This window comes from Cyprinus carpio, chromosome B4 (assembly GCF_018340385.1).
Source record: "Cyprinus carpio isolate SPL01 chromosome B4, ASM1834038v1, whole genome shotgun sequence".
Lineage (NCBI taxonomy): Eukaryota > Metazoa > Chordata > Actinopteri > Cypriniformes > Cyprinidae > Cyprinus > Cyprinus carpio.
The window spans coordinates 31199771-31226989 of record NC_056600.1 but is presented as its reverse complement, the minus strand read 5'-3'; the positions used below and the strand labels follow the sequence as shown (position 1 = coordinate 31226989).

Sequence of the window (27219 nt, the reverse complement as noted above, 5' to 3'; positions counted from 1 at the left end):
ATTGGATTCCAGTCATCTAATGAAATATCCATATTTGAATCTTGGATTCATGTTTGTCTTTTATTTTCAGTGCTTTCTTTATGATTACTTCTTAATATGTTATATAATTGGGTAATCCACCCTTAAATATAGCAATCTTGCAATGTGAATGTTTCCAATGTCGTCACTGGGGGGAGAACGTAGAATGCAGAATTCTTTAAACGTGTAAAAATAAAACTTCTGAGTTTCAAATATTTAAAGGGTTTCTGAGGTATGTGAAATTTCGCTACAAGATTATCAAATGATATTAATATATTATCAATTTGAACCCCATATCCTTTTTAGCTGGGCTGAAATGATAATTTCCCCAGATAGGAGAAAAACAGGAAAGCACCCAAGTGCCGCAAAGAATGATGGCCCAGAACTGGATTAAAGACAAGGGCCACACATGGGCCATAACCGGCCTGAATCTCAGCCAGTTAATCACCCTTAACTGGCCCTGAACTGGCCCAAAACATGTTTTATTATTGGTGCCAATTCTCAGCCTTAAGTAAACCAGAAACCCCAAATTTGAGCCACACATGAGCCTTATATAGCCCAGACCCAACCCAGACAGCAAGCAGTTTCGGCCCAGATCCGGCCCACATCTGGCCTGTATGGATTTCACGTGGGCCAGATGTGGGCTGGATCTGGGCCAACACAATGTTGCTGTCTGGGAATACAGAATCTTAATATTTAATATTATTGCATTGTGTAATACTATAATCGCCATTATTCATTTTGTGAGCTGCTATAATGTACACAAAAACTATGCCAATAAAGTACATTAAACTGAATAGAAAATCAGACTTAAAACCCACAAATCATGTGCAATAAAAAAAGGTATTGCATTGATTTTTCTATTTATTTTTATAAAGAACAAATCAACCAATAAAGAGTGAGTGGATAAAGTATAGAGTCTATAAGAGAAACGTAACAGATAGACACATGTAACTTAATCATAAGAATATATTGCAGATGTGTCAAAGAGCAGTACCACAGTAGTCCAAATGACGATACATTGCAGTTGCAGTCCTCTCTGGCAGAATATAATATTAGTGCGAGGAGCAGGGCATAATTTAAATTGTTAAACGCTGAAAATACAATCCCGATCCACTCCGTCAAGGTGTGCGATCCTCATTCAAAACACGCATCACCGGAAACACGGCATGTCGCAATCTATGACGAAACCGGCGAGAGCCAATGAGCGTTTGATATCGCTGCTGTAAAACTTGTTGTAAAACTTCTTAACGGCAATTTTTTTAATTGTTACTATAGCTACAGAGGAAGGAGATACATATCGCCGATGAATGCGGTTTTAGTTTGGATCTGTTCCTCACACCAAACATCACATGGATACAGAGGATATAAATGAAAATAAGACACTTTTATGATCATTTTATTTAATGCTTGTGCATGACAGCATACTAATAAAAATGATGTGCCCCCACTCTCTATTATAGATCAGTGTGTGCCCCATGGTAAACCAAATAAATATTACATGATAATGTTTAAATGATCTCTCTCTCTCTCTTTTTCAAGGATTCTAAGATTATTTGTACCAAGATTAATAATATAAAATTTTATAAAATTATAATTAAGTGCAGTTTAATGGAGTTGAATGATTTGCTTAATATTGAAATGACGTTTCATTCTGTTTTGACTTGCCATTTAAAAGATTATATTTAAACAATAATACACTTCATTAAAATGTATGTGATCATTTACCATTATCATGCAATATTGTATTTATCTTGTTTATCATGGGACACATAATATGCTGCCAGATCATAGCCTGATTTGGGCCACATATCATCTGACTGATCTGGGCCACACTCCTCCCACCAACAATTGGCCCTCATTTCAGCTCTGGCTGAAAGGGTACATGCCATTGCTGACAGGAGGCCAGTAGTGCCAGCTTGAGGCCACATTTGGGCCAAGTCCATTTGCTATGTGGGTACAGATGAAGGATTTACCTGTGATATGTAAATTATGCATTCGGGGAAGACACATCTCAAACACATTAAACAGCGTGAGTAGCCTGTGTCTCAGTCAGAGGCACACGCAGCCTTTCTGTCTGAGCATATGATGGGCCGAGCTGCTTAAACTACTGCGTACTACTATGTCTTACCAGTTTTTAAAGGCATTAATATGAAGCTTGTCACATGTTAAGAACAAATTGGATAAAGCACTTTCTCCACAGCAGCTTAGTCTATGTCCTCGCTATATTTTCAGATGTGCTCGTATTAAACTACTGTATATCGATATAAACGGTATTGCCTCATATCGAATTGCTTATAAAGAAACTATCGATATATCATACAAACTCGATATACCACCCAGCCCTAGTGTGAATCTCTTGCTCTTTCATATGGAGAGCGTCTGATGAGCTTTTCAAACTTGCTGAGTGGGTTTAGGCAAAGAGTCTCTTTTAGGACAAATGCCTCATTTGGTTTGGCTTTTGCAATTAGAGTATTACATACAATATAATATGGTATTGTTTTTGTTCTCAGGAGAGACGCAGCAAGAGACAGACAAAGAAACTGGCCAAAAGAGCCAGAGAGATGTCTAGCATCTGCCAGAGAGAGAAAAACTTTTGTTCTTAATTTATAGGCTATGCTGTAAGTCATTTTGGCAATACAAATGTAAAAATATAGTGCATTAATAAGAAACTGTCCCGAGACTTCATGTAGGCCTAATTATTCTTAGTTTCATTATTGGGCAATTTCAGCATTAAGGATATGACATTCGTAGTCAAAACCTGAAATATAAATTCTCACAGAATGTATTCATTACCAATAAATTGAACCATCTCTTTATGTTTTTCTAAATCCCAAATAGGCCCCATTTACACTGCATGGTTCAAGTGACCCAATTCCGATTTTTTCCTCTCATGTGGCACAGATCGGATATGACCGGTGAATGTGTAAGCAGGAAAAAAACCGCATGGATTCCGATTTTCTCAGATCGGGTTCAGGCCTCATTCATATGTGGTAATAAATCGGACATGAATCGGATACGTGCATTTGCGTGTGCCATGTAAGCAGACAAATCGCGATATTCCCCAGTAAATGCGAGTCGTACGTCATTAAAAAAGTGACGTCAACTAAGGGGGACACCACCAACTGAGATCACATGACTTATTATAGGCGTGATAGAGGACGAAGGATACACACAGTGGAGCAATGCGGAGGTTTCATGTCTTTTAAGTCTTTGGGGCGAAGAGACAGTGCAGGCAAAAATGCAGGGTTGTTACAGAAATAAATAAGTTTGAAGACATTTCACGAGATATGGGGAGGCACGGTTTAAGCGCTTTTTTCTCCTCCCCGTACGAGACCATTGTTTTGCTGATTTTGAAGACATTTCACGAGATATGGGGAGGCACGGTTTAAGCGGACTGTATAATTTTATTTGCATCTGCATCCATTGTATTTCGTGCTGTCTTTACTTCCTTTTCCGAGTCAGAACGTCTACGTTTGGTAGTTTCAGCAGTGTATAGTGTAAATGCAAAAATCGGATACGGGTCACTTTTAAAAGATGATGTAAGCGGGTTGTCAAAAAAATCGGATATAGTCAGAAAATCGGATTTGGGCATCAAGACCTGCAGTGTAAATGCAGCCATAGAGTCCAGACATCAGAAAAGTATCCATCTATAAACATGTTTTATAGGCTATTTTAGATTTGGCAAATACACATGCGTTACGGACTTGACAAAAAAAAAAAAGACCCAAATTTTTGGGAGACAATATACTTTATAAACTTCCTGTGATTTACAATGGACAAACCAATAGCAACAATATCTGCAGAATTGAGAAGGGTTGACCATATGCAAACGCATATTAATGCTTTAAAACCTTTAACAGAGATGTCTAGTAGCCTATTGGATGTGCCTTTAGAGAGAAATGCAACCTTCATTCAAATTATATAATCAGTGAGTATTTGCTTTCATTTTGAATTTTTTTTTGTTTGTTTTTTTTTACAAATTGCTTATGAATTAAATAATAAAGATACAAAATTGTAAAAAGTTAAATTGTACAAATAATTATAAAATGTTATAGACTGTGAAGAAGATTGCAGTTTCACATTTTACATATGCATAACAAAGTGAATTATTTTTTACAAGCATTGATACAAAATAAAAACAAACAAGATTTGTAATGAAGAAAAAAATAGACAAATAAGAATAAATGATGTATAGCCTCTGAGCATATCTTTTGAGTTTTGCTCTGAGGAGTGTGCGCGAAAAAAAAAAATATTTTGCTCTATGAGAGGATTGCGACAAGTTATGTGAAACACATGAAATTTTTAAATAAGATAATAGTGACAATGAACATTATATGACATTTAAATGAGTTTTGACGATTTAAAACTAACTGCATTTCTGACCCGCACTGGGCTGAATCTCCGTGAAAAGTGCAATTTCTAAAATGTTATTAGGATCAATTCATTTCTAAAATGTTTTGACACGGAAAGCCTGAAACAGATCACAGCAGTATATAGACCTACACAATAGGTTATCAGTCATCAGCATGATTATAATGAAAGAACTTGAGTTTAAACATAGGACGTTTTATTAATCTGCCCCTTTTTTCAGTTTCAATGATTTAGCTAGTTAAATCATGTCAAGTTAAATTTATCAGTTTCTTGTTTTAGTTAGGCCTAAATAATGGGAGCGAAATTATAGTGCCTCATGTTTTACTAAAATAAAGGAAAGACTTCATAAAATAGGCTATACAACAATTTCTTAATTAGTGAATAGATATATTATCCCCACGTAGTACTTTGTCAAAATAAAGGACAAGTAACAAATATTAAAGTAGGCTGTGCGTGTGACAAAAATGCATGCTTTTTTATTAAAGGAATTTTAATATATAAATGAATAATGTATTTGTGACAAATATTAAGTAATGTAAGAATATTTAGAATGACATTTAGAATCTATCTATGTAGCCTAGCCTGAAATAGGCTACCGCTTTTATTGCTCCGATGTAAAGTAAACCACCATTTCTTCAAGGCAATATATCATGATTTATATTATATAAATAATGCTGCACACCTGTTAAATGTTTCAAATCTAAAATATGGTGTAATACTTAGCTTAGCGTAGATATAAACACAGTCTCATAGACTTTTATCCTGCTTGGATTTTCTTCTAAATGAGAAATGTAAATTTGTTCTAAATGAAATTGAATTTGAATTTGCTCTAAATGAAAAAAAACTTCGTAAGTACAAAATTTGCATCGGTGAATATGAAATATTTTATCCAGGCCTACAGTGTATTTCTTTCATTTTACGCTGACTGCAGCCGTCAAATGTAACCTGACGCCTATTTGTGAAAATGCACTTTGAAGCGTTCGCTTGATAACTTGTGGTTAAAGCACCACTCAGTGGTCAAAATCTGCAAATGCATTTTGCAGACGCGACAGCGACGGCACCCACGGCGGTAAAAAGCACATTCTGGTTGGCCACCTACTGTATATATAATGTGTGTATATATAATTTATTTTTATTTTTTTACGAGTAAAGTGTGACACTGTATTCACTGAAACACAAAAAACTCAGAGTGATTCAGTGTGCCGTAAATGCTGCTCCACATGAACTCCTCTCTGAAAGCACTGCGAGTTTGGGTCACTTATAACATGGATTTGAAAAATAAAAAAGCACCAAACATCTTCCTAAATTTGTAATAAGAATTGTTTATAAATCTTTTCAAGCATCAAGAAGCATTAATGTTTTTCATATTTTTTTTTATTTTTTTTTTTACTTGAAGAACAGTATCGCTGCTTTGTTTGCTGTGGTATGGGCGTTTACACGCCGTATGCTTCATGTTGTCTATTGTAATATCAATAGCGTGCTCAGCGCATGGGAATTGTTTATAAATCTGTTGAAGAATCAATTAATCATTAATCATCAAAGCATTAATGTTTTTCATAGTTTTTTTATATTATTTTCAATATTTTAATATACTTTATAAAATTATTGAAATCTCTGTTTAATGATTGAAAACAAAGATATTAAGATTGTAATTGTATCGTTAGTATTGTAATGTGTATTTGCAAATATTAGTTTTATTTTTAAAATATTTAAAAAATTCACTCTTAACCCTCTGAGGTCTAAGGCTATTTTTGGGGCCTGGAGAAGTTTTGTCATGCCCTGACATTTGTGCTTTTTTCAGTTGCTTATAAACATCTAAATGGCTAAAGTCTAATCTCACTGTAATCAGCACAAACTGGGCTATAATAACATGTGAGCAGCATGTATGTACATGAATGTGTTTTTGAGAAAAAAATGTTTATACGTGGTTAGTGAAAAACTAAAAATTGTAAATCACTTGAATAAGGCCATAAAACACATACAGAACATTGGTTCCCGGGACTTTTGAGAACTGGATCTTGTCGCCTAGAATTTTTTTATCTAAATTATATGAAAATCATCTTGTTTGCTCACTCACAGAAAACAATATATTGATTTAAATTTTCTAAGACACTATTTGTGTAGAAAGGGTACACCTGAGAAGACAAAGACCGGCATAATGAGCCTTTCAGTCTGGTTTGTGACTGAGAGGGAAGAGTTACAAGAAAGAATCTGAGGACAAAATAAATGTATATATTTTATGTTTGTAGTTTATTTAGAATATATTTAATTATCCCACAAAATAATTTAATATTCACTTGCAAGTGCAGATAAACAGTTTATTAGGAACAATCAAAGCTGACTTTCAAAGCTGAATTTTTTGCATCATTACTCCAGTCACACAATCCTTCAGAAATCCTTTTAACATTCAGATTTTCTACAAAAAAAAAAACATTTATTGTTATTATTATTATTATTAATAATAATAATATGGAAAAGAGCTGAGAATATTTTTTCAGGTTTTTTTTTTTTTTTGGATTAATTGAAAGAACAGCATTTTTTGTTACATTTGTTACAGTTACATTTATTTGTTACATTTATATTATTTGCATCAAGCTTTTGTATGGTATAGTGTATATTGTTATTGAAACTTCATAATGTTTCACTTGATTATACATTTAGTCAGGAATTATAGTTTGTAAAAAATCTAACTAGTAAAATGTTTACACATTATGTGAAACCTAATACAAGTATATAAATAAAAAAGAGACTTATTCATGTTTATGAGTTCTGCTGAATAAAGCGCTTCATTCATTCAAATCCTGAGGTAATCCTCATCACATCTTCTTGGGGTGAATTATGTCTTATTCCTCTCATCGTGAAACAAACAGTAAAATAAAAAAAACCTTTAACAGTCTCCTGCTTTGTTTTCTGTATGGGCGTATTCAAGCTGAGCACTTCAGTGAAACATAATCTCAATAGTGCATTCAGCGTGTGGGCGTGGTCGCATTAGATATAATGAAGGGAGACGTGAAAAACGGACATCACATTGTTTTCATATGGATTACTTTATCATAGAATATTGTTTTCGGTAGCACTTGTTTAGTTTAAAAGTAGACATGTCAAGCTTTCTATAGATATATCTCTCATGTCTCTTTGTTGAGTATTCACTCAGTTACAGTTCATTTTAATGACGCATTTCTAAATGAAGATCACCGCAGACCCAGGCTGCAGACAGCACCAGGGGCGTCGGACTGGGGGTAAAACCAGTACTGATTACCAGGGCCCCAAAGGAAGAGAGGGCCCTTGAAAAGTCTGGAATATATTTTATGTCCTCATATGAGCCCATTAGTTTGAATGAGGCTTGTGTGAATAGCATATGTTCCCTTTCAGTTGGTCACTTTCAACATAATTTCAGTGAATTGGGAATCTTGGTTGGTCACGATCGCTGTGTCATGTGTGTGGGCAATAAGCTCGCTGAGGTGGCATTTGTGGATGCTTCATGTTCCCATTGCAGAAAGATAACTATCTTGGAGTATTGGTCGTGACTTCAGTACCTGAAAAGGGGTGGAGTCCATGTGCATCTGCCTTGAATTAGCTGTCTTTGTGGTGGAAACTAGTGGAGTGCTACATAGGGCAGTAGCATTGGAAACCTGAGGATTACGGTGAGGGCTTCCCCTACGAGGAACCAACCTCCCAGGACCCCTCACTCCTCTTATGCTCCACAGCCAGTGGAGATGGCTGAGGAATGTGTTGAACCATCTGAACGATGTGTACCTGCCGTATCCTTTGGTGCTCCTCTTGACGAACAGATATACATTGCTGCATTGGAGGGGCAGCCTACCTTCTCCGGGGAGGATGATCAAGATGCGCTGCCTCCTTTAGGTATGATGCTGCTGTCTGAGTCAGATCCCGAGATGGTGGCTATGCTTGCCTGGGCCACAGAGAGGGTAGGGCTTGAGTGGAGACCTCCACTGTATCTAGAGCCCTTGATGTTGGGCGATTGGTTTTTCGGGGTTGCTCATCCTGGTTCTCAGCATCCCGCTCCAGTACCATTCTTCCCGAAAGTGCATGAGGAGCTTACTAGGTCATGGACGGCACCTTTTACTGCCAGAAACAGACCTAGTACCTTCTCCTTCCTCGTTATCCTTGATGGTTGGGCGGCCAAGGGGAACACGAGGATTCCGACGGTGGAGCGGTAAGTTGTGATGCAACTGTGTCCAAAAGCTGCTGCCACCTGGCAGGATAAACTGTGTCTTCCCTCACAGGCCTGTAAGTACTAGTCCAGCAATGTATGACATTAGGTCCATCAAGACAAAGCGCTCAAGGACCTGCATGAGTGTGGTCACAACCCAGCAGTTGTACAAGAGCTGCATACTGAGACTGACCTCACGCTATGAGCGACAAAGGTTTTGGCACAGTCTCAGACCATTAGGCAGGTGTGCCCCTAGAACAGGTGTCCAGGAATGCTGTTGTGTTCACGACGCCTCTGCAGCATCAGGGGTTTGGACGGGTCACCAACTGCATTGGCACACCAACTGTCTGGGTGCTGAATTGGCCTGCCTGCCTGCCTGCAGTTCAGATCTTTTACTTATAGAGAACATTTGGCGCATCATTAAACAAAATATAAATTACAGAAGGTCACTATGGAAGCAGATTAATCTCAAATATAATTCACGCAAAAAACACGATTCACACATGCGTAGACAATTTCACATGCATGAAACCTAATTCACGTACACACAAAAAAAATTCACGTGCGTGAAAAAAAACAATTTTATTCACAAAAAGCAATTCACATGCACACACATAAAATTTTATATTCATAAAATACATTTCACAAATGCAAAACACAATTCGTAGATATACAACTGTGCACAAAAACCTTTGAATGTTTAAAATGTACGAGTGTCTGAATGTTTGAAATAGTTTTTTATTTATATTCCACTCGGATTTGTGTGTGTGTGTTTTTGAGACTTTTTCTGGCAGAGCTCTCTTCCCACGTGGGTCTGTCGTACTCTTTAGCCAATCAGATGCGAGCTTACCATTCAACCAATCATATCATAAGCCACTGAGAGTGCACTCAAGGAGAGTAGTTTTGCACATGTTCAGATGAAGTCACAATAATGGCAGAAGCTTCCTTTGTTTAAGTCTGCGCATCAGAAATGGAAGTGCTAAAAATCGCTAAAAATGGGCTTCACTTGTCTCAACTGAGTTCCAGTTGGGTCGCTGTGTCCATTTCTTTTACTGTCTATGGGGATTACTGATGTAAAGGCTTAATTTCCGTTCTAATTAATCCATATTGCGCAAAAGGTGCGCAGAATCGTGCTCCTTGAATGCACTCTCAGTGGCTTATGATATGATTGGTTGAATGGTAAGCTCGCATCTGATTGGCTAAAGAGTACGACAGACCCACGTGGGAAGAGAGCTCTGCCAGGAAAGTCTCAAAAACACACACACACAAATCCGAGTGGATTCGTAGTAAATGACGATTTGTAAATGACGATTTGTACATACATTTTAAACAGTCAAAGGTTTTTGTGCACAGTTGTATATCTACGAATTGTGTTTTGCATTTGTGAAATGTATTTTATGAATATATAATTTTATTTTGCGCATGTGAATTGCTTTTTGTGAATATATTTTTTTTTTTACGCACGTGAATTTTTTTGTGTGTACGTGAATTAGGTTTCATGCATGTGAAATTGTCTACGCATGTGTGAATCGTGTTTTTTGAGTGAATTATATTTGAGACTAATCTGCTTCCATAGGTCACCAACTTTTGTTGTCTTCAGCCATTTGTTTGAAGTGCGTGTGAAAGACCAAGGTAGGTGAGCATTGTAGAATGTGTTTGCCTCCATGCCTGAGGACACTTGAGACTTGAGGACACATACAGTATGATCTATGCATCACGTACTTTGGTTAGGAACTTGCACGTTCGGTGCTCGAGGGCTCTGAATGCGCTCATTGTGAGTGTTTCCAATAAGAAAGCTCCATTTGCAATTGTTCCTCTTCTCAAGAGATGAAGGACAGGTGTCTGCGTCTCGTGGTTCGGGTCCCACTGCTGCCAAGGTGGGGTGTAGACTTGGATCATGGAGTTTGTAGGTCAAGCTTGCAGAGATGTTTTGAGAAGAGTATGAACCTTTTGAAGGCTTCCACTGCAAGCTTGAACGCTCGCCGGGTCTCAGACGCTCTTTTAAGGCTTATTGGAATCCTGCGGATAGTGCTATATTGAGTCGAGCAGCACCTTAGGGCAGTGGTTCTCAAACTTTTACAGCAGCGTACCCCCTGGGGCATTTAACATTCTTCTGGGTACCCCCTCTCTTCCATTTAGACCACAGTCATACCTTTTCTATTAAAGGAGAATATTTTCCCCCTTGAACTGATTTACAGGTGCAATTTTACCTTCATAGAGTAGTAGAAGCCTTTATTGTCACTGGTCACAGGTACCGTGAAATTAGCCATCAACCTGTCCATACATACAATATGACAAGGGGGTAGACAGGACAGGAAGACAGGGAATTGAAGAAATACAGCATAACATGAGGAGAGGGGAGGAGAAAAAAAAAACAACCCCCAGACTATGCTCCTGTGGAGAGAACAGTGTGGGAACAGGAAAAAACACCTCAGCAACATAAGCACAGAATCAGTACACTTTACAAATAACACAAGTCTTGCAATAGGGAGGGGAGTGGGGGTGGAGATAACCCAGCACAGGCAAGCAGCCATCTGGTCATGCAGCCATTCTCGGCGCTGGTCACAGACCTGCTTTGTCAGACTGGCGGTACAAAGCGGCGAAGGCGAGGGGTGGGGGGTGAATGTATATATGTGCGTATGTGTGTGTGTATGTAAGAGTTCGTGTATTTGTAGGCCTGGAGAGCTGGCATCAAATCTAGGTGCGTCAGTCCGCAGATTGTGATAGCGACACAGCAAGTTGCCATGGAGATGAGGTCCCAGACAGAGTCAACAATCAGCAGGTGTCTGTGGAAGAGGGGGGAGGAACGCAAGAGCGTCTCATGCAGTGCTCTTCCAGGATAGTTGTTGTTCCCAACATTGGATTTGGCCGAGGCCAGTGCTGGTAGAGTGGAGCCGAAAGAAGATAAGATTGTGATTGTTTGGTCTTGGAGCGAGTAGCCGCATTCCAATTACCCGGTTACTCTCTTTGTCTATTCTGGTCTCCAAATCCATCCATTTTCCTTTGCAAAGCCGTGAGCTTCCCCGTGATGGTATCCATATTGCAGTTAATTATCTCAGTGCTGACCGCTCTGCCCACTGCTTCAATCATAACGGGCAGCCTAATGAGGTTTTGGACAGCTGTTCCCGTTTCCTGAATTCTTCGATAACCCAGGGCAAAGCCTAATCCAATCAGCAGAAGACCTGTTATCATGGTTCCGAATAGGTAGATATCTTTAATGTCCTCCACGGAAAGAGCCGCCAGACACACGACCCACCACCTCTCCCACGTGTCCATCGTGTAGCCAGCTGGGAACGTTCCGGCAGGGCAGTAAGGTTCCCCCGAACCCAAGCTTCTCGTCGAGAAGATGGTGTCAATTGCGTTGAGAGACCAGTTGATCAAATCCATGATTTTTCAGTTTGGAGAGCAGTGCAGAGAGAGTCTCTCAAGTATTAGACAATAGACGAGACGAAAGAGCAAGCAATTAATCAAAATTAATTAAAAAATAAAATCACTGTTATTTTGGCACAAATCTGTTGTGTGGGCGGGGCTAGCAGCAGATTTTCATTGAATAGTGAGTTTTTGATTGACAGCTTCTGGATCTGAAGGTGAAGATTTCAGTGTATTGTTTACAAGTATGACTGTAAGAATCTGCAAGCAGCTTCTTATTTCATTTTACAACACAATGTTAGTAGTGTGTGTGTATGGAGGTGGGGAGGGAGGGTATCCGTTTTTTCCTGGTACTGCTAAATGAGCTTAAATTTAGCTTTTTATTGACAATCATTTTTATTGAATGATCAGTTCAATACAAAATGGAGACAACATTTAATGTGATATACAAAATAAACAAATGTGATGTGGACTGTTGCTTTGTCTTTATAGGTTGTCTGGCTGTATGGTGACAGAGGAAGGCTGTCGTTATGTGTCTTCAGCACTGACTTCAAACCCCTCACACTTGAGAGAGCTCGATCTAAGTTATAATCACCCCAGAGATTCAGGAGTCAAGCTACTAACTGAAAGACTGGAGGATTCAAACTGCTCACTGGACAAATTCAAGTATGTTGAGCAGGAAAAGTTTTTAGGTTTAATTAAACTTTTAATCTATACAAGTCTAAGAGTTCCTAGAGGATGCAACATTGTTTAGGATTTAAAGAGCAAGAGTAAAATTTTAAGTAAACTGCTCAGACAAAACAATTTTTTTTCCAACAATGTTTTTTATTGATTTTCAAATAAAACAAACAATAACCAAATAACAAAAATTATATCACCAAAAGGAAAATAAGTTACAAAAACATTCCAAATATGCTAATCAAAGCAGCAGTAATTAAAATAAAACAAAACAGAACAAAAATATGTCACACTCAAAACATTAATACATGCACCCTCTTATTTCTTAAGGAAATCAATTAAAGGTGCCCACATCTCTTCAAATTGCTGTGCTTTACCCCTTGTAATGTACGTTAACTAATCTAAGGTAACACACATTGCCATCTCCTTGATCCAAGAGTGTGCAGAAGATATTTCAATCTCTTTCCAACTCAAAGCAACCATCCTCCTGGCCTGCAGGAGGCCAAAGTCTATAAGAGTCATCTGATTGTTATTGATAGAAAGATGATCTGGATATATCCCCAGAATACAAAGTTTTGCAATGCACGGTATTTGAGTTTTTGTGATGTTACTTAGGGTACAGACAACTATTTTCCCAAAAATTACCAATTTAGGGCACTCCCATACACAGTGAATTAAAGTTCCCTTTTCAAGTAAACATTTTGCACATGTGTCTGGAATGTCCGGGGACCATTTGTTAAGCATTTCAGGGGTTATGTATGTCCTCATCAACCATTTATGTTGCAGTAGCATCATTCTTGTATTAATCGTTTGTATTTGAGCTTTTAAGCATACTTTTGACCACTCAGTTTCCTCGATATCCTCTTTAATATCCAAACTCCAAGCCCTCATTCTATCTTTACTGGATTCCTTATCATATGAGATAAGTGTAGCATATAATATAGAAATTTGCCGTTTCCCATGTCCATGCTTTATCATAATATTCTCCAGACAGGACAGCGGCGGCTTCTGAAGGGCATCACAATGCTTTGATGAAATAAAGTGTTTCAATTGTAAGTACTTAAAAAAAAATGTTTTTGAGGAATTGAATATTTCAGACTCAGGTCATTAAATGTTAACAAAATGCCTTTGTCATATAAATCTCCAATTGGTTTTGTGAACCATGCATTACTCCAAATAGGACAGAACTGAGAAACAGGAGGTGTATCACCAGTATGTTTGTGAGCTTTGAACCATATATCAATGGTATTCTTTAGGAAAGGATTTGTTGTTTGTTTTTTTTAAGGTCTTTGGATCTGATGAATATAAGTATAATCTTAATGGGAGCATAGATATTGTTTGTTCAATAGAAACCCAGGCTGGAGGCGACCGTGTGAGGAAATAAAACATAACGCATCGAAGCTGAGCGGCCCAGTAGTACCACTGTAAATTCGGAATCTGTAAACCACCCCTGTCATATGGAAGATACAGTAATCTAAGCCTAAATCTAGGTTTTCTATTGTTCCAGATAAACCTACAAAGAATCTTGTTAATTTCCTTAAAAAAATGTTTTGGCAGTGGGAGTGACTGAAACAGGTATAAAAATTTCGGCAGAGTTACCATCTTAATCAAATTAATGGGCATTGTTGTCCATTTTTCAATTGATTCACGTACTTCACCCATTATTAATTTGGGGGGTAATCTTAACTCCAAGATATGTAAATCCTTCTCTTGCATTAAAAAATGGCGATCTTATGACTGGGTTACTCTTTTCCTCCTTGTTTAGGAAGAGTATGGAAGATTTTGTGTCATTAATATTATATCCCGAAAACTTACCAAACCTATTAATTAATTGTAATATTGCTGGTATGCTAGTTGATAATTTGGACAAGAAAAGTATCACATCATCTGTGTATAGCGATATTCTATGTTCTTGGTCTCCAATAGTAATTCCTGACAGATTTGCTTCATTTCGAATAGATACGGCTAGCAGTTCAATGGCCAGAATAAACAATAATGGGGTTGATCTTTCTAGAGTTATTTGGCTTGATAAATTGTTATTAGTCCTTACACATGCCACAGGGCCAGTGTATAGTAACTGTATCCATTTTAAAAACTTTCCCCCAATTTCATATCTCGGCAATACATTAAACTAATAGGGCCACTCTATTCTATCAAATGCCTGTCTTGTATCTAAAGACAATAGTGCACAGACAAAACAAATTAACAACAAAACAGTACTTTAACTCCCTAACTGGCCACAAAACAGGAGCAAACTGTGAAAATGCATCAAAAATAGCAGCCTCTTCCCTATAGCTTTCATAAAAGTTAGAAACAAACATATTCAAAATGATAACTTGTGTTGCAAACATTAACAACTTGTAAATGAAGGAACAAAAAAGCCCCAATGATTCTTCAGGATCTTCATGAAATGTCTGTGACATACATTGGTTAAAGTTCCTCATTGGTCATGTAAAACAACACCCTTTTTACCTTGTCAAAAACAGCTCTGTTCACAGCGAGACATATCTCTTTGAATGATAATGTGCTGCTGCTAACCCTGTCCCTCTGGCTCTGATGTTGATAAAATATATGAATAAATCCCCTGCCTCAGCTCACCCTCAACGGTGGTGCAGTAGCCTACACTCAGTTAATAACTGGGAATAATTAATTGTTAATAATAACTGGTAATATAAAAAATATGGACAAATGTGGTATTTTGTGGAGGTTGAAACTACAGACCTGCCAACATTGGATATTTATATATTTATTTTTTGAGTACCATCAGCGTGGTGGGCGTCAGTATAGGGCTGAATAGGGTGGTATGATCAAAAATGTATATATTGGTATTTTTTGGCTGGTGCGTGGGAAAACGGTAGCCTATATATCTCAGTATTTTGTATTTGGATTAAACAAATAAAGTGAATGTAAGCATGTAGGCATATATTACGTGGAAAAAACGGTTAAAATCACATTATGTTGTACATTGTAACATTGCAATCTAAAAAACAAAAATAATAATTTTAAAGCAGAAGTTAGTTACTGAACTAAAGATTTTAATAATAAAAAGCACAGACTTATTGAGTAATAAGTAAAAGTAAAAAGTAAAAATGTTGATTACCCCATGACACTTTACAGTTAGTGCTATCATACAAATACACTTATTTTTAGGTTTAAAAAAAACCAAATATTTCAGCAAAATGTATATTTTAGTCAGAGTTATTGTGCTCCTATTTCACTGAGCTCTGTTTGGCGTGCATGCGCGTGGCGGTGCTCATTCTAAATTAAGTCTGTGGAGTTAAGCTGAGAATCGCAAAGCAAAAGCTCATGCACTTCTGACAGAAAAATGGAAATATTTCCATGGCTTTAACATTGACAGTTGGAGAATTTACCTGTGAAATGTAAGTTATGCATTAAGGAAAACAGCACATTTCAAACACATTAAACAGCACGTCTCTGTCAGTCTTACACACAGCCTTTCTGTCAGAGCATCTAATGGGGCAAGATTGAGCCAGTTTGAACTGAAACTATAAACTATAGGCTACTAGGAGAGAAATGAAACCGAAATTATTTAAATGCAAAACCAAAAAAAAAAAAAAAAAAAACTGGTTGAACTCTTCATCTTTTTCTGTTGCTCGTTTTGAATACTGCACCTGGACAGAGGCGTTACTAGATTATAGCCGCTATGCAAAATGTGTGCAGGTTGGCAGGTCTGAAACTATTACAATATAAATAATTTCACTAATGTTCAAAAATCCCGACGTGCAAGCTAAATCCAGCGGTGTGGGGTCGCTTTGAAGTGGGCGAGGATATATAATTTCACTTGATTCAATTCCTCCATCCTCGTTTTTTTTTCCTTGCCCTCTCTTCGCATCCTGAAGGGGTAGTGCTAAGACACGAGGAAAAGAAACAGCTTTTTTAAAGGGGCAGATGTGGCCTAATGGTTAGGGACTTGGACTAGTTACCCGAAGGTCGCTGGTTCGAGCCTCAGTGCTGGCAGGAGTTGTATGTGGGAGGGAGTGAATGAACAGTGCTCTCTTCCACCCTCAATACCCATGGCTGAAGTGCCCTTGAGCAAGGCACTGAACCCCCAGTTGCTCCCTGGGCGCTGGATATATAGCTGCCCACTGCTCCGGGTGTGTGTTCACGGTGTGTTCACTTCTCACTGCTGTGTGTGTGCACTTGGATGGGTTAAATGCAGAGCACCAATTCCGAGTATGGGTTACCATACTTGGCAAATTTCACGACTTTCACTTTTTTTTTCACTTTTACTTTCACATTTTTTTTTTTTTTAAAGAAACGAGGAAAGGAAACGAGGATGCACAGATAAGAATTGAGAAGCACCCCGTTTACATGGCCATCAAGGATATGCAGAGCAAATGTGGACAGCCATGCCATTGTTTTCAAAAGTCTCTGTTTTGGTCCGTTTAAACTGAAATGCAACCCCTGAGTTTTCAAACTAAAATGGGATTTACAGCATTTTCGAATGTCTCCATTTTTGAGGGTCATTTAAAATGAAAACGCACCAGTGTAAACAGCCTAGAAAATAATGAATGGAATAGTGGTCACCAACCTTTTTAAGCCCAAGATCCCTAACCTCTGCCTTTATGAAAAAAAAAGATCTACCCATTGAAGAATTCATCAAAAAAGACAACCCAGTTTGACCTTGCAATTTGAGGCCTTTATTTAGAGTATTTTAATTAGTGATGCACCGATCACGATTTTTCATGGCCAATTAAGATTCTGATTTTTTTCTTTTTTTTAATTAGCAAATTGGCATATTCTGATACTGATGGCTGATTTTATTATTATTTATTTATTGGTTATTTGCTCTATAATAGAGCTGCACGATTCATCGAAATCAAACCGTAATCACGATTTGGTTTGATGTGATTACTGAATCACAAAGGCTAGAATTTTGAATTAAATAAATATATACACAGCGCCAGTAATAAATGCTGCTCATCTCTGCAAGCACTGTGAGTAGCTCATAATGTTTATCTAATTTCAGACAGGACCACTTTGGCAAGTTACTTGAGTTTATTGAACACAATTTATCTTTGGCGGTATGGTTCCTTATGGGGGTTCTTGCTCCCAAATTAATTGAACATGCAAGAGCTTAAACATTAACCCCACGAAACCATCAGCTTGGAAATACATGACAATTAAGACACTTAATAATGTCTTTAAAAGCAAACATTGGTAATCGTGTAGATGTGGCAGTGGGACGTCTATCCTGTAGCTTGGTTATGAGGCTGAGTGTCTCTCAGCAGTGAGGTCCATGCCAACCGGGACTTGAAGGCCTTAGTGGTCTGAAATAAAGAGACGACAACCAGAAGGTGCGCGGTAATATGCTCATGCTTATAATGGGGAGGGAGGGTTGTGAGCCATTTGAGCATACTTACCGAGCAGTAGTGCCACGTATATATGTCCCATGTCTAATAGGAGAATGGTAGTGATTGAAACTATTTGACAGCTGACCGCATCAGCTGGTCGCAGCCTATGCCTCCGTGGCCTGATTGAACTAATGCTGCGCTCGATTTCAGACAGGACCACTTTGGCAAGTTACTTGAGTTTATTGACCACAATTTATCTTTGGCGGTATGGTTCCTTATGGGGTTCTTGCTCCAAAATGAATTGAACAAACAAGAGCTTAAACATTAACCCCCCAAACATAATGAGAGGTATTACTGCCTGAAGAAGAACCCCCCCAAAACCATCCTTGTTCCATTCCTGCAAAAGAGAAAAGACAATGTTATTGAGATATTCTTAATGCAGCGTACTGGCAAGCAGAGGGGTATTCTCCCCTTTAAAAGGAGGGAGAGAATAGCAGGCTCCTCTTTAATTTAAGTAGCGAGGGTGTTCTCCCCAGCGGGAGAAAACAGCAGGCCCTTTTTCTTTTTGAGGGGTGTTCGTCCCTTGCTGAGGGATAGAACAGCAGGCCCCTACAGTTATGGCAGCAAAGAGTGTTCTCTCTGGTGGGCGAAAATAGCAGGCTCTATTTTTTTTTCTTCTTCTCCATCTCCATCTTCTCCTTCTCCAACTTCTCACATCCCTCTCGAGGGACTGATGGCTGGCAGTGTGCAGCAGTGGTGTTCTCTCCAGCGGGAGAACCACGTAGGGAGCTGCTCAAGTTTTTGTACTAATATAACATCCTAGTTGTAGGCCTAATGCATTGATGCTGATGATGACCATCGACCCATTGCTTTGAGCATGGGTATGGAGACTGTTGAAGCTGTGGTGGTTGCTGTGCCTATGCGGAATGAATGGCTGGTATAAAATACTGGGTCCATACCACATGTCGTGAGTTGAAGCAGTCTAAGGGCCGAGAGATGCGGTGTGGGGAAAACGATGGCTGCATCTGAACTGAAAAAAAGCTGCTTTCGGAGGATGCATCCCAAGGTCGGAAGGCATCAAAGCACGTCCGAATTCAATGTTAGCTTCAGATCCTGTCTCCTGAGATGCGTTCATCTGGCCGATTTTTTGAAGGCAAAATAGATGTATCCTTGCACAATCCTGTGCATTCAATTCTGTGACAGTTAAGCTAAAAATAAAAATGGCATCTGAAATTGTGGTCGGTGTCTTTTTTTTTTTTTTTGTAAATGTACGTTTTATACGAAATATCCACTTAGTTATCACCAAACTTTCTATATTTAGCTGTAGATCATGCTGTAGACCATTACTCTGCCTCAGAAGCCTGCCCAAAACCAGTTCATGAGGTGCCTTCGTGTAAAAAAAGCTGCCTGCAAGTCATTGCCTGATACGCAGCGAGTCAGCTGCCTAAAGTTTCGGATGCAGCCAATGAGCTTCTCACTGGTGATTTTCCCGATGGTTTATAGGACGATTACTCCTCGTCGCCCCCTGTTGTTCAGAGAATTGTACACCAGGGTTCTTACACCTTCCAAAGTAAATTTCAAGCACTTCCAAGGACATTTCAATTTTCCAGCACTTTGCAACTGTGGTAAATTACCTGTGTACATACTCTTATCTCGGTTAAAGCACACACAGATACAAACACAGACACACCTTACTTTCTAAATAGTTGGATTTTTGAAGGCACATTAGCAATTTGCATTGTTCTAAACAAAATCAGCAAATTGCCAGCAGGAGGCGCATTTGGATGGGTACAACAGTTTGTATGATGTCCTTACATTTGAATGTCCTTAGATTGTAGTGACAAGAAGATTAATGTCGATTATATTTTTGGTGTGGGAATGACACCTCATATTCATACATCCTTCAATAGGTAATTTTAGTAGCATGAAACAAGATGGTTATTCAATTTCGGGATTTAAACATGCAGAACCGAGCAACAAACATTCCTGATTAATGACTGACGATTCCATGATTCCACTGCATCTCGCGGACTACACCACGAATGAATTCTTGTTTACATCGTTTCCGCTGTTTATGATGACAATATTCGAGAGAGTCCAGTCCAGTGAGCGCATGATCTGAACACAACTGTAGCATTCAACACCGTGTGTGATTAATTATAATGCTAATAATATCTACCCTAATGTTGGGGAACCCTGCATAAAGATTGTATGCATTGTGAGCCAATCATAAATGTATCCCACAATAACACTTTCATTCATTTTCACTTTTCACTTTAAATCGCGACAGTCTTAAGATTTAGTTTAACTGAGCAGGGAATTTTTATTTTTTTTTTTCCTTACCTTTATATGCTCGAAGCGCACACTCTCTCCCATGGAAAACAAAACCAAGCAGACATAACAGGGGGCTACTCAAGTATTTAGTTCTCGGTTTACCATAATTTTGTCATTTTCGAGCCATCGCTGACTGAAGCAGCAACCTCCGGCAAGAATGTTTTGTTTTTTTCTCCTCTATCAGTGGCTGCGCGTTAATAAAGAGCACACTACAGCCACATGCGCAGACTCGAGGGGAGCTGCTTATTTTATGAAAAACAATGATTAACCATTCAGTAACAAAGCAATTTTTTTTGAATAAATTTATTTAATTTTAAATTATTTTATTAAAGCTGTGCTTTTTTTTTAAACCTTGAAACACTGCATTAAATTTCAAGCATTTTCAAGGATTTCAAGCACCCGTACGACCCTGTACGATGGCGAACGCGACAAGTATAAAGCCTTGACCATTTGGGAAGGTGCGCGTTCGGTCAGCGAAGGCTCACAAGTGGAGCCAGGCGAAAGCATAAATCCCGCTTATGCAAAGGCAGGTCTAGCATGATATGATACTGGACACTAGATAAGCTTCAACAAGCAAGCAGTCCAAATACCCTGATAGCTTTAAGTAAAGACCTTCTGAAGTGCATAGAGTGGGGCAGCATCCCCTTACAGAAGAAGTAGCGAAGGGTGCTCCTTTTATAACAGCTAAAAAGATCAGCATGCCCCTTTAAAGCAGTACGGCATATGGTCAATACTCGAATTTAGGCAACAGCATTAGCCCTTGTCCAGATAACGTTTAGCATTGATACGAGAAAAATTTACGATCGGTACATTTAATTATCAAGCACTTTTATCGATACACTAGTTAGCTTGAGCAACAGCATATCACTGATTTAAACACAGTGTGTTGGAAATAGTCAGATAAGTTTATTAAAAGCAGCAGCCTGTTCATATCGACAGCCTTGACAACAGATTAACAAGGCTCATTGGTAAATTTTAACTGGTAGTGTTAACAGTGTGGTAATATGCAATAGCATGCCTAGCAAACATGACTGAACAATTAGCTTTGAACAATGAGCAATGTCTGAATTGTTTGCCTAGATAGGATTAGTGAATAATTATGTTTGAAAATTTGCTTAGCTTTGTGAAGATGAATTAAAGGTGAAATGGCCAGTTGTTCATGGATGCTTTGGTTCTTCTTGAATATCTTGCTTCTTCCATCGGGGAAGCAGATCAAGTGTAAAGTTGTTGGGTCAGTTGTATTAGTACAACTTTGGCGATGAATCGCGGGCAAAGTGTCTATATCAATTGAGCGGAGCCGTGCTTGCTCAGATCACTTCCAGTCCATTGCTTGACAAACAATGCGGCGAATTCGCTTAAGTTCACGACTTGGAATCTGGTGAGATACTCTTTGGGAATCCTGTCAAAAAATCCTGATTTAACGCTCCCTATAGAGAGGAGTCCCCGTCTGATTAGTTCCTGAGCGAGCGATAGCTCTTGTGAGCAGTTTGAGCCTTGCGAGCCATTTGAGCATACTTACCGAGCAGTAGTGCCATGTATATATGTCATGTGTCTAATTGGAGAATGGTAGTGATTTGGAGCTATATGACAGCTGACTGCAATCAGCTGTCGCAGCCTAATGCCTCCATAGAACAAGACCCGACCGGGTACCACTCATCTCCACCACTAATAAACAGGAAAAAGAGGCTGGCTACCTGCACTGAGCTCTTACCAAAATTTGGAGCAGTTGAGCACGGGTACCATGTTGCCTGGTCTGATGAGTCTCTGGATTTCAAGGAGAGACATTCAGATGGTAGAGTCAGAATTTCATGCAAAACAGAATGAGAAGAAGGATCCATCATGTCTTGGCAATACTGTGCATGGGTGCTGGTGGAGTAAATGGTGTGGGGATGTTTTCTTGGCACACTTTAGGCCCCTTAGTGCCAACTCATTAGCGTTGCCATGCAGCCATTAGCCTACCTGGAGCATTGTTCCTCTGCAGAGTGGCTAAACATCCCAGCAGGATAATGCACCCATGTCACAAACTCTGGGAATAACCTGGCCTCAGATGGTTTCTCTGGAATACGACAATGAGCCCACTGTACTAAAAATGGCCCCTCACAGCCAGCTCAGATCCTTCTGACCCCAATAGGAGCATCTTTTGGGATGTGCGGAACGTGGGATTTCAGGCTCCTGGATGCGTGCATCCTACAAATCCCCATCAACTGCAAGATGCTAACCTATCAGGTTATAGGCCAACATTTCTAAAGAATGCTTTCAGCACTCTTGTTGGAATCAATGCCAATGAGAATTAAGCAGCAGTTCTGGAAGGCGAAAGGGGTCAAATGCACATGTATTAGTATGGTGTTCCCTAATAACTCTTTTAGGTGGAGTGTAAACCTGTTGTTGAGAACATTATAACTTGATTTACTCCACAACATCAGTTGTGTGTATTTAAAAATACTTCATTTTCTGATCTTATGTCGAATATCGCCAGAAATAAGACAGAAATTATATTCTATACTTTGTCTTTGTCGATTACATTGTACTATAAATTGATCTTTTGTTAATATGAAAATACCCGAGATGGCGAAGAACACATTTAAACCATATTGTTGTAGGTTTCGGCTTGTTCAAAGTTTAATCAGGTCATCCAAGCGAGCAGGCCTTTTAATTCAGTAAATAGCCATAGCTGGATACCTTTTTTTCTCCATATATTAAGGATTCCCAAGAGTCATGAGTTCATTACTTAAGTGATGTATATGTGGAGTTTCGCCTGAGGGGTGCCCTGTGGCATCCAGTATGAATTAAACATAATAATTCCGAGAAAGGTCACCGGTAATGTATTCTCAGTCCTATTTTGATAAAAATAAAATAGGAAATCAAAAGTAAATAGGAAAAAATAATACTCTCTCTGTAAAGAAATTCAAAGCAAACATGATAATCCATGTTTTATCCAGTGTAAAGAAGTGTAATGGAGTTTTTTTTTTTTTTTTTTTCTTTCAGTGGATGCATATAAAAGGCTCATATTTCATTATTAAAGCAAAATGGACTCAACTTTTACTGTAGGAAGTATGTAAAAATCAAAATGAAGAAATAACTGTCAAAGATTTTTATCATAACAGTATCATGTTATGATGTTAACGAGTAATCATGGTTTCTCTGTAAAATAACATTAGTATTGTTATTATCTTATAATGAGTTTTATTCTAAATTATTGTTTTTTTTTTAACAATAAAAACCAGAAAAAAAAATCGTGAAAGGATTTCTTTTTTTTTCCACAAACCCCGTGCAGCCCTCATTCGATAACAAGCAAAACTGGCCTTAAAAAAAATATCTTATAGGCATTTGAACATTAGAGCCAACCACTGCATTTTACCAAGGGATTCAAACAAAGATGCTACACACGCTGCATAAGCAGTTGTTTTTTATTTGAATTAGATTAGCAGAATTCCACGATTGAAAGCAAAAAGAGTAACATCTGATTTTATTCCTGTGAAATGATGTGCTGTATAAAACATCTGAATGTCAAAAAACAGCAGACTGTTTGAATGAATTATGGAAGTCCCAGAGGCCATGATTTTTTTTTATATTTTCTGTTTTCTCGCGGATCATGACTTAATTTCTTTGGTAGATGTCGACTTAACTTAAACTTGCTTTCTTATTATCATGATTCACTATCATTTGATCTCGACATAAGTTGTTTTCTTGTGATCATGACTTAATCTCATGATTTCGGCATAGTGAAAGTTGTTTTCTCATGATCATGACTTATTTTGTGATCTCGACATAAGTTGTTTTCTTGTGATCACAACTGTATTTTCTCGTGATCTCAACATAAAAGTTTTCTCGTTATTACGACTTAATATTTTCTTATAATCTTGACTTAATGAAAGTTGTTTTCTCATGATCACAATTTAATTATCTTGTGATCTTGAGATAACAAAAGTTGTTCTCTAATTACACAACTGCGGCCAACAGTGGTCAGTATCGACCGACTATAACTTATGGGCTGTTGGAAATTGCGTTAGAAAGTGCATTAGTTAAGAAATGTGCAATGATCACCTCTCCTTTACTAATGCAGTCCTGTTTGAGATAAGTATTGTATCGTGACTTTTACTGGTGATACACAGATCAGCCCTGGCGAGCAACCACCGCCCGTTGTGCGTCTTCGTATTTCTATTTTTTTAAAGGTAGATAGTCTGTTCATTTGTAGCAAGTGATCACTCCTACCAGCAATGTCAAGATTATTTTATTTATAAATATATCATAATGAGTAATAGAATATAAATATATTGAGCTGAGCACATTATTTTACTGAATTCTAAGACAGCCCTATTTTAACTGAATTCTGCTTGAGGTGGATGAAAATTTCAGTGGCAATCCCTATCGTGAGACTTTAGCTGTTCATTACACCCTAGCAACCACATTTGGACCTTGGCAACGCATCTAGCGCTACCCCCTAATAACCTTCAGCAACTGCATACCAACTCAACGACAAACATATTATCAACTGCATAGCAACCACCCAGTAATTAGTTGAGCTGTATGCGCGATGGGCGCCGCCATCTTAGTATGTGCCGCAGACGCAGTTCAGAGAGTCGGATCTGCTGGATTTGTTAAACACAGTAAATCGCACCACTTCTCCCGAAATACATAAAAGTAAGCGGATGGTGAACTGGGAGAATAAATAGAGTAAACTATAAAGTTACTTACACAATGTGTATCTGATATGCAGAAGAAAACGCACTGAATTATAATGGAAAGGATTATTATTATTGCCTCGAGTTCTTTCGGACTTTCATTAGTGTGCGTATTTTCACAAACTCGTAAATGTATTGTTTTTTTTAGCACTTATATGTCTGAAAACCTAAAAATAAAACATTACGTGGTTGGAAACACCGAAAAGCTGTGACAGGTAGCTCTGAGCGCGCTGGGTCTCGGTTTTAGCTACCAGCCAACGCGCATGAGAGCACATTTTGAATTTCACGCCATGCACCGACCGGGTGCGACCAGACACCTGTGGACCAGTTTGTGACCGATCACACCGGTGTGATCAGACGCAAGCAAGTGCTTAAATTAATTGCAACAGTCATATATAGGCCTATATTTTTTTTCCACTTCTCTTTTTTTATAGAAATCATCTCGCGACCCCTGCGCTGGGGTCCCGGGGGGTCACGACCCCCACTTTGGGAACCACTGCTCTAAGTTACACAACTGCGCCAACAGGTGGGAGTATAGACCTGACTATAACTTATGGGCTGTTGAAATTGCGTTAGTTGCGTTAGAAATTGCATTAGTTAAGAAAATGTGCAATGATCACCTACCTTTACTAAAGTGCAGTCCTGTATCGAGATAAGTATTGTATCGTGACTTTACTGGTGATACACAGCCCTGCTAGCAACCACCCCATGTGCGCTTCTTATTTCTATTTTTTAAAAGGTAGATAGTCTGTTCATTTGTACAATGATCACCTACCAGCAATGTAAAGATTATTTTATTTATATGTATCAGAATGAGTACATTAGAATATAAATATATTAGACTGAGCACATTATTTTACTGAATTCTATAGACAGCTATTTTACTGAATTCTGCTGAGGTGAAATTCAGTGCAATCCCTTATCAGGATACGTATATTGTATCATGACACCCTAGCAACCACATTGTGTACCTTGGCAACCATCTAGCAACTACCCTTAATAACCTTAGCAACTGCATACCAACCAACCAAAACATATTATCAACTGCATAGCAACCACCCAAGTACCCTAGCAAATGCATAGCAACACCCTAGCAACCACCTAGAACATAATCAACCATAAAGCAACCACATCAAGTACCTTAACAACTCCCTAGCAACCACCCTGAGTACCTTGTATAGTAACTACATAGCAACAGCAAATTTATTTACTGACTGAATGTGACTCTGTGTGTGTTTTCTAGTGTGGATCATGGAGGAGTATCCAGGATTACAGCAGGACTAAAGAAATGTATGTCTAAACACACACACACTCAGCTGTAGTAATTGTTGTTGTTGTTATAAATGTCTCTGTTCTTGTGTTCAGATGCCTGTTTTCTCACACTGGATCCAAACACAGCAAACACTAAACTCATTCTGTCTGAGGAGAACAGAAAGGTGACACGTATGACAGAGAACAGAAAGATGGCACGTGTGGAAAAGAAACAGCCGTATCCTGATCGTCCAGACAGATTTGATGATGTCTATCAGATGTTGTGTAGAGAGAGTGTATGTGGACGCTGTTACTGGGAGGTTGAGTGGACTGGAGGTTATGTGTTTATATCAGTGTCATATAAGAGCATCAGCAGGAAGAGACGGGGTGATGAGTGTGTGTTTGGAAATAATGATCAGTCCTGGAGTTTGTTCTGCTCTCAATCCAGTTACTCATTCAAACACAATAAGATAGAGACTGATCTCCCTGTAAAGCCCATCAGCAGGAGAATAGGAAGGTATGATCGTTACTATAGAACAGGAGTGGATGAAATCTATAGAATAGGAGTGTATGTGGATCACAGTGCGGGAACTCTGTCCATCTGGCGTCTCTGGCTACAACGAGCACTCATCCACACAGTCAGACCGCACATTCACTTTCAACCGGCTCTATCACAGGTTTTTGGTTTGAAATGGATCCAGTGAAACTGTGTTGATGAATCAGAATGGGCCCGATGAAAGATTCTACCCATAATGCTTTGAGCTGCCTGAAACATCAGTAACAGTGAGATGTTATAGTCTCTTCGCGGCATTAAAGCCTGCAACTGAACTGCTGTTACTGAAATAACAGTCAGGAATAAATGTGTCATAAATCTTCCTTATGAACGGTAAGATCTGTGTTTATCTACATTTGTATTTTTATTGTAGTGTGACATTGATCACATTTGTATTATACTATCAAAATTACCTTTCAATTGACAAGTTCTTCATGAATCATGTTTATAGAAAGAGAGTACATGTAATTC

General features: G+C 38.5%; 1 protein-coding gene across 1 annotated transcript in view; it reads left to right on the top strand.

Annotated features, from left to right (window-relative positions):
- LOC109044973 (NACHT, LRR and PYD domains-containing protein 3-like) overlaps nt 1–26899 on the top strand; it is an 81325-nt gene extending 54426 nt beyond the window's left edge. Inside the window, exons 8-10 of the mRNA XM_042723001.1 lie at nt 12428–12601; nt 26188–26234; nt 26310–26899. Coding sequence (XP_042578935.1) covers nt 12428–12601; nt 26188–26234; nt 26310–26899 — 811 coding nt within the window. The remainder of the gene's footprint in view (nt 1–12427; nt 12602–26187; nt 26235–26309) is intronic.
- The last annotated feature ends 320 nt before the right edge of the window (nt 26900–27219 follow it).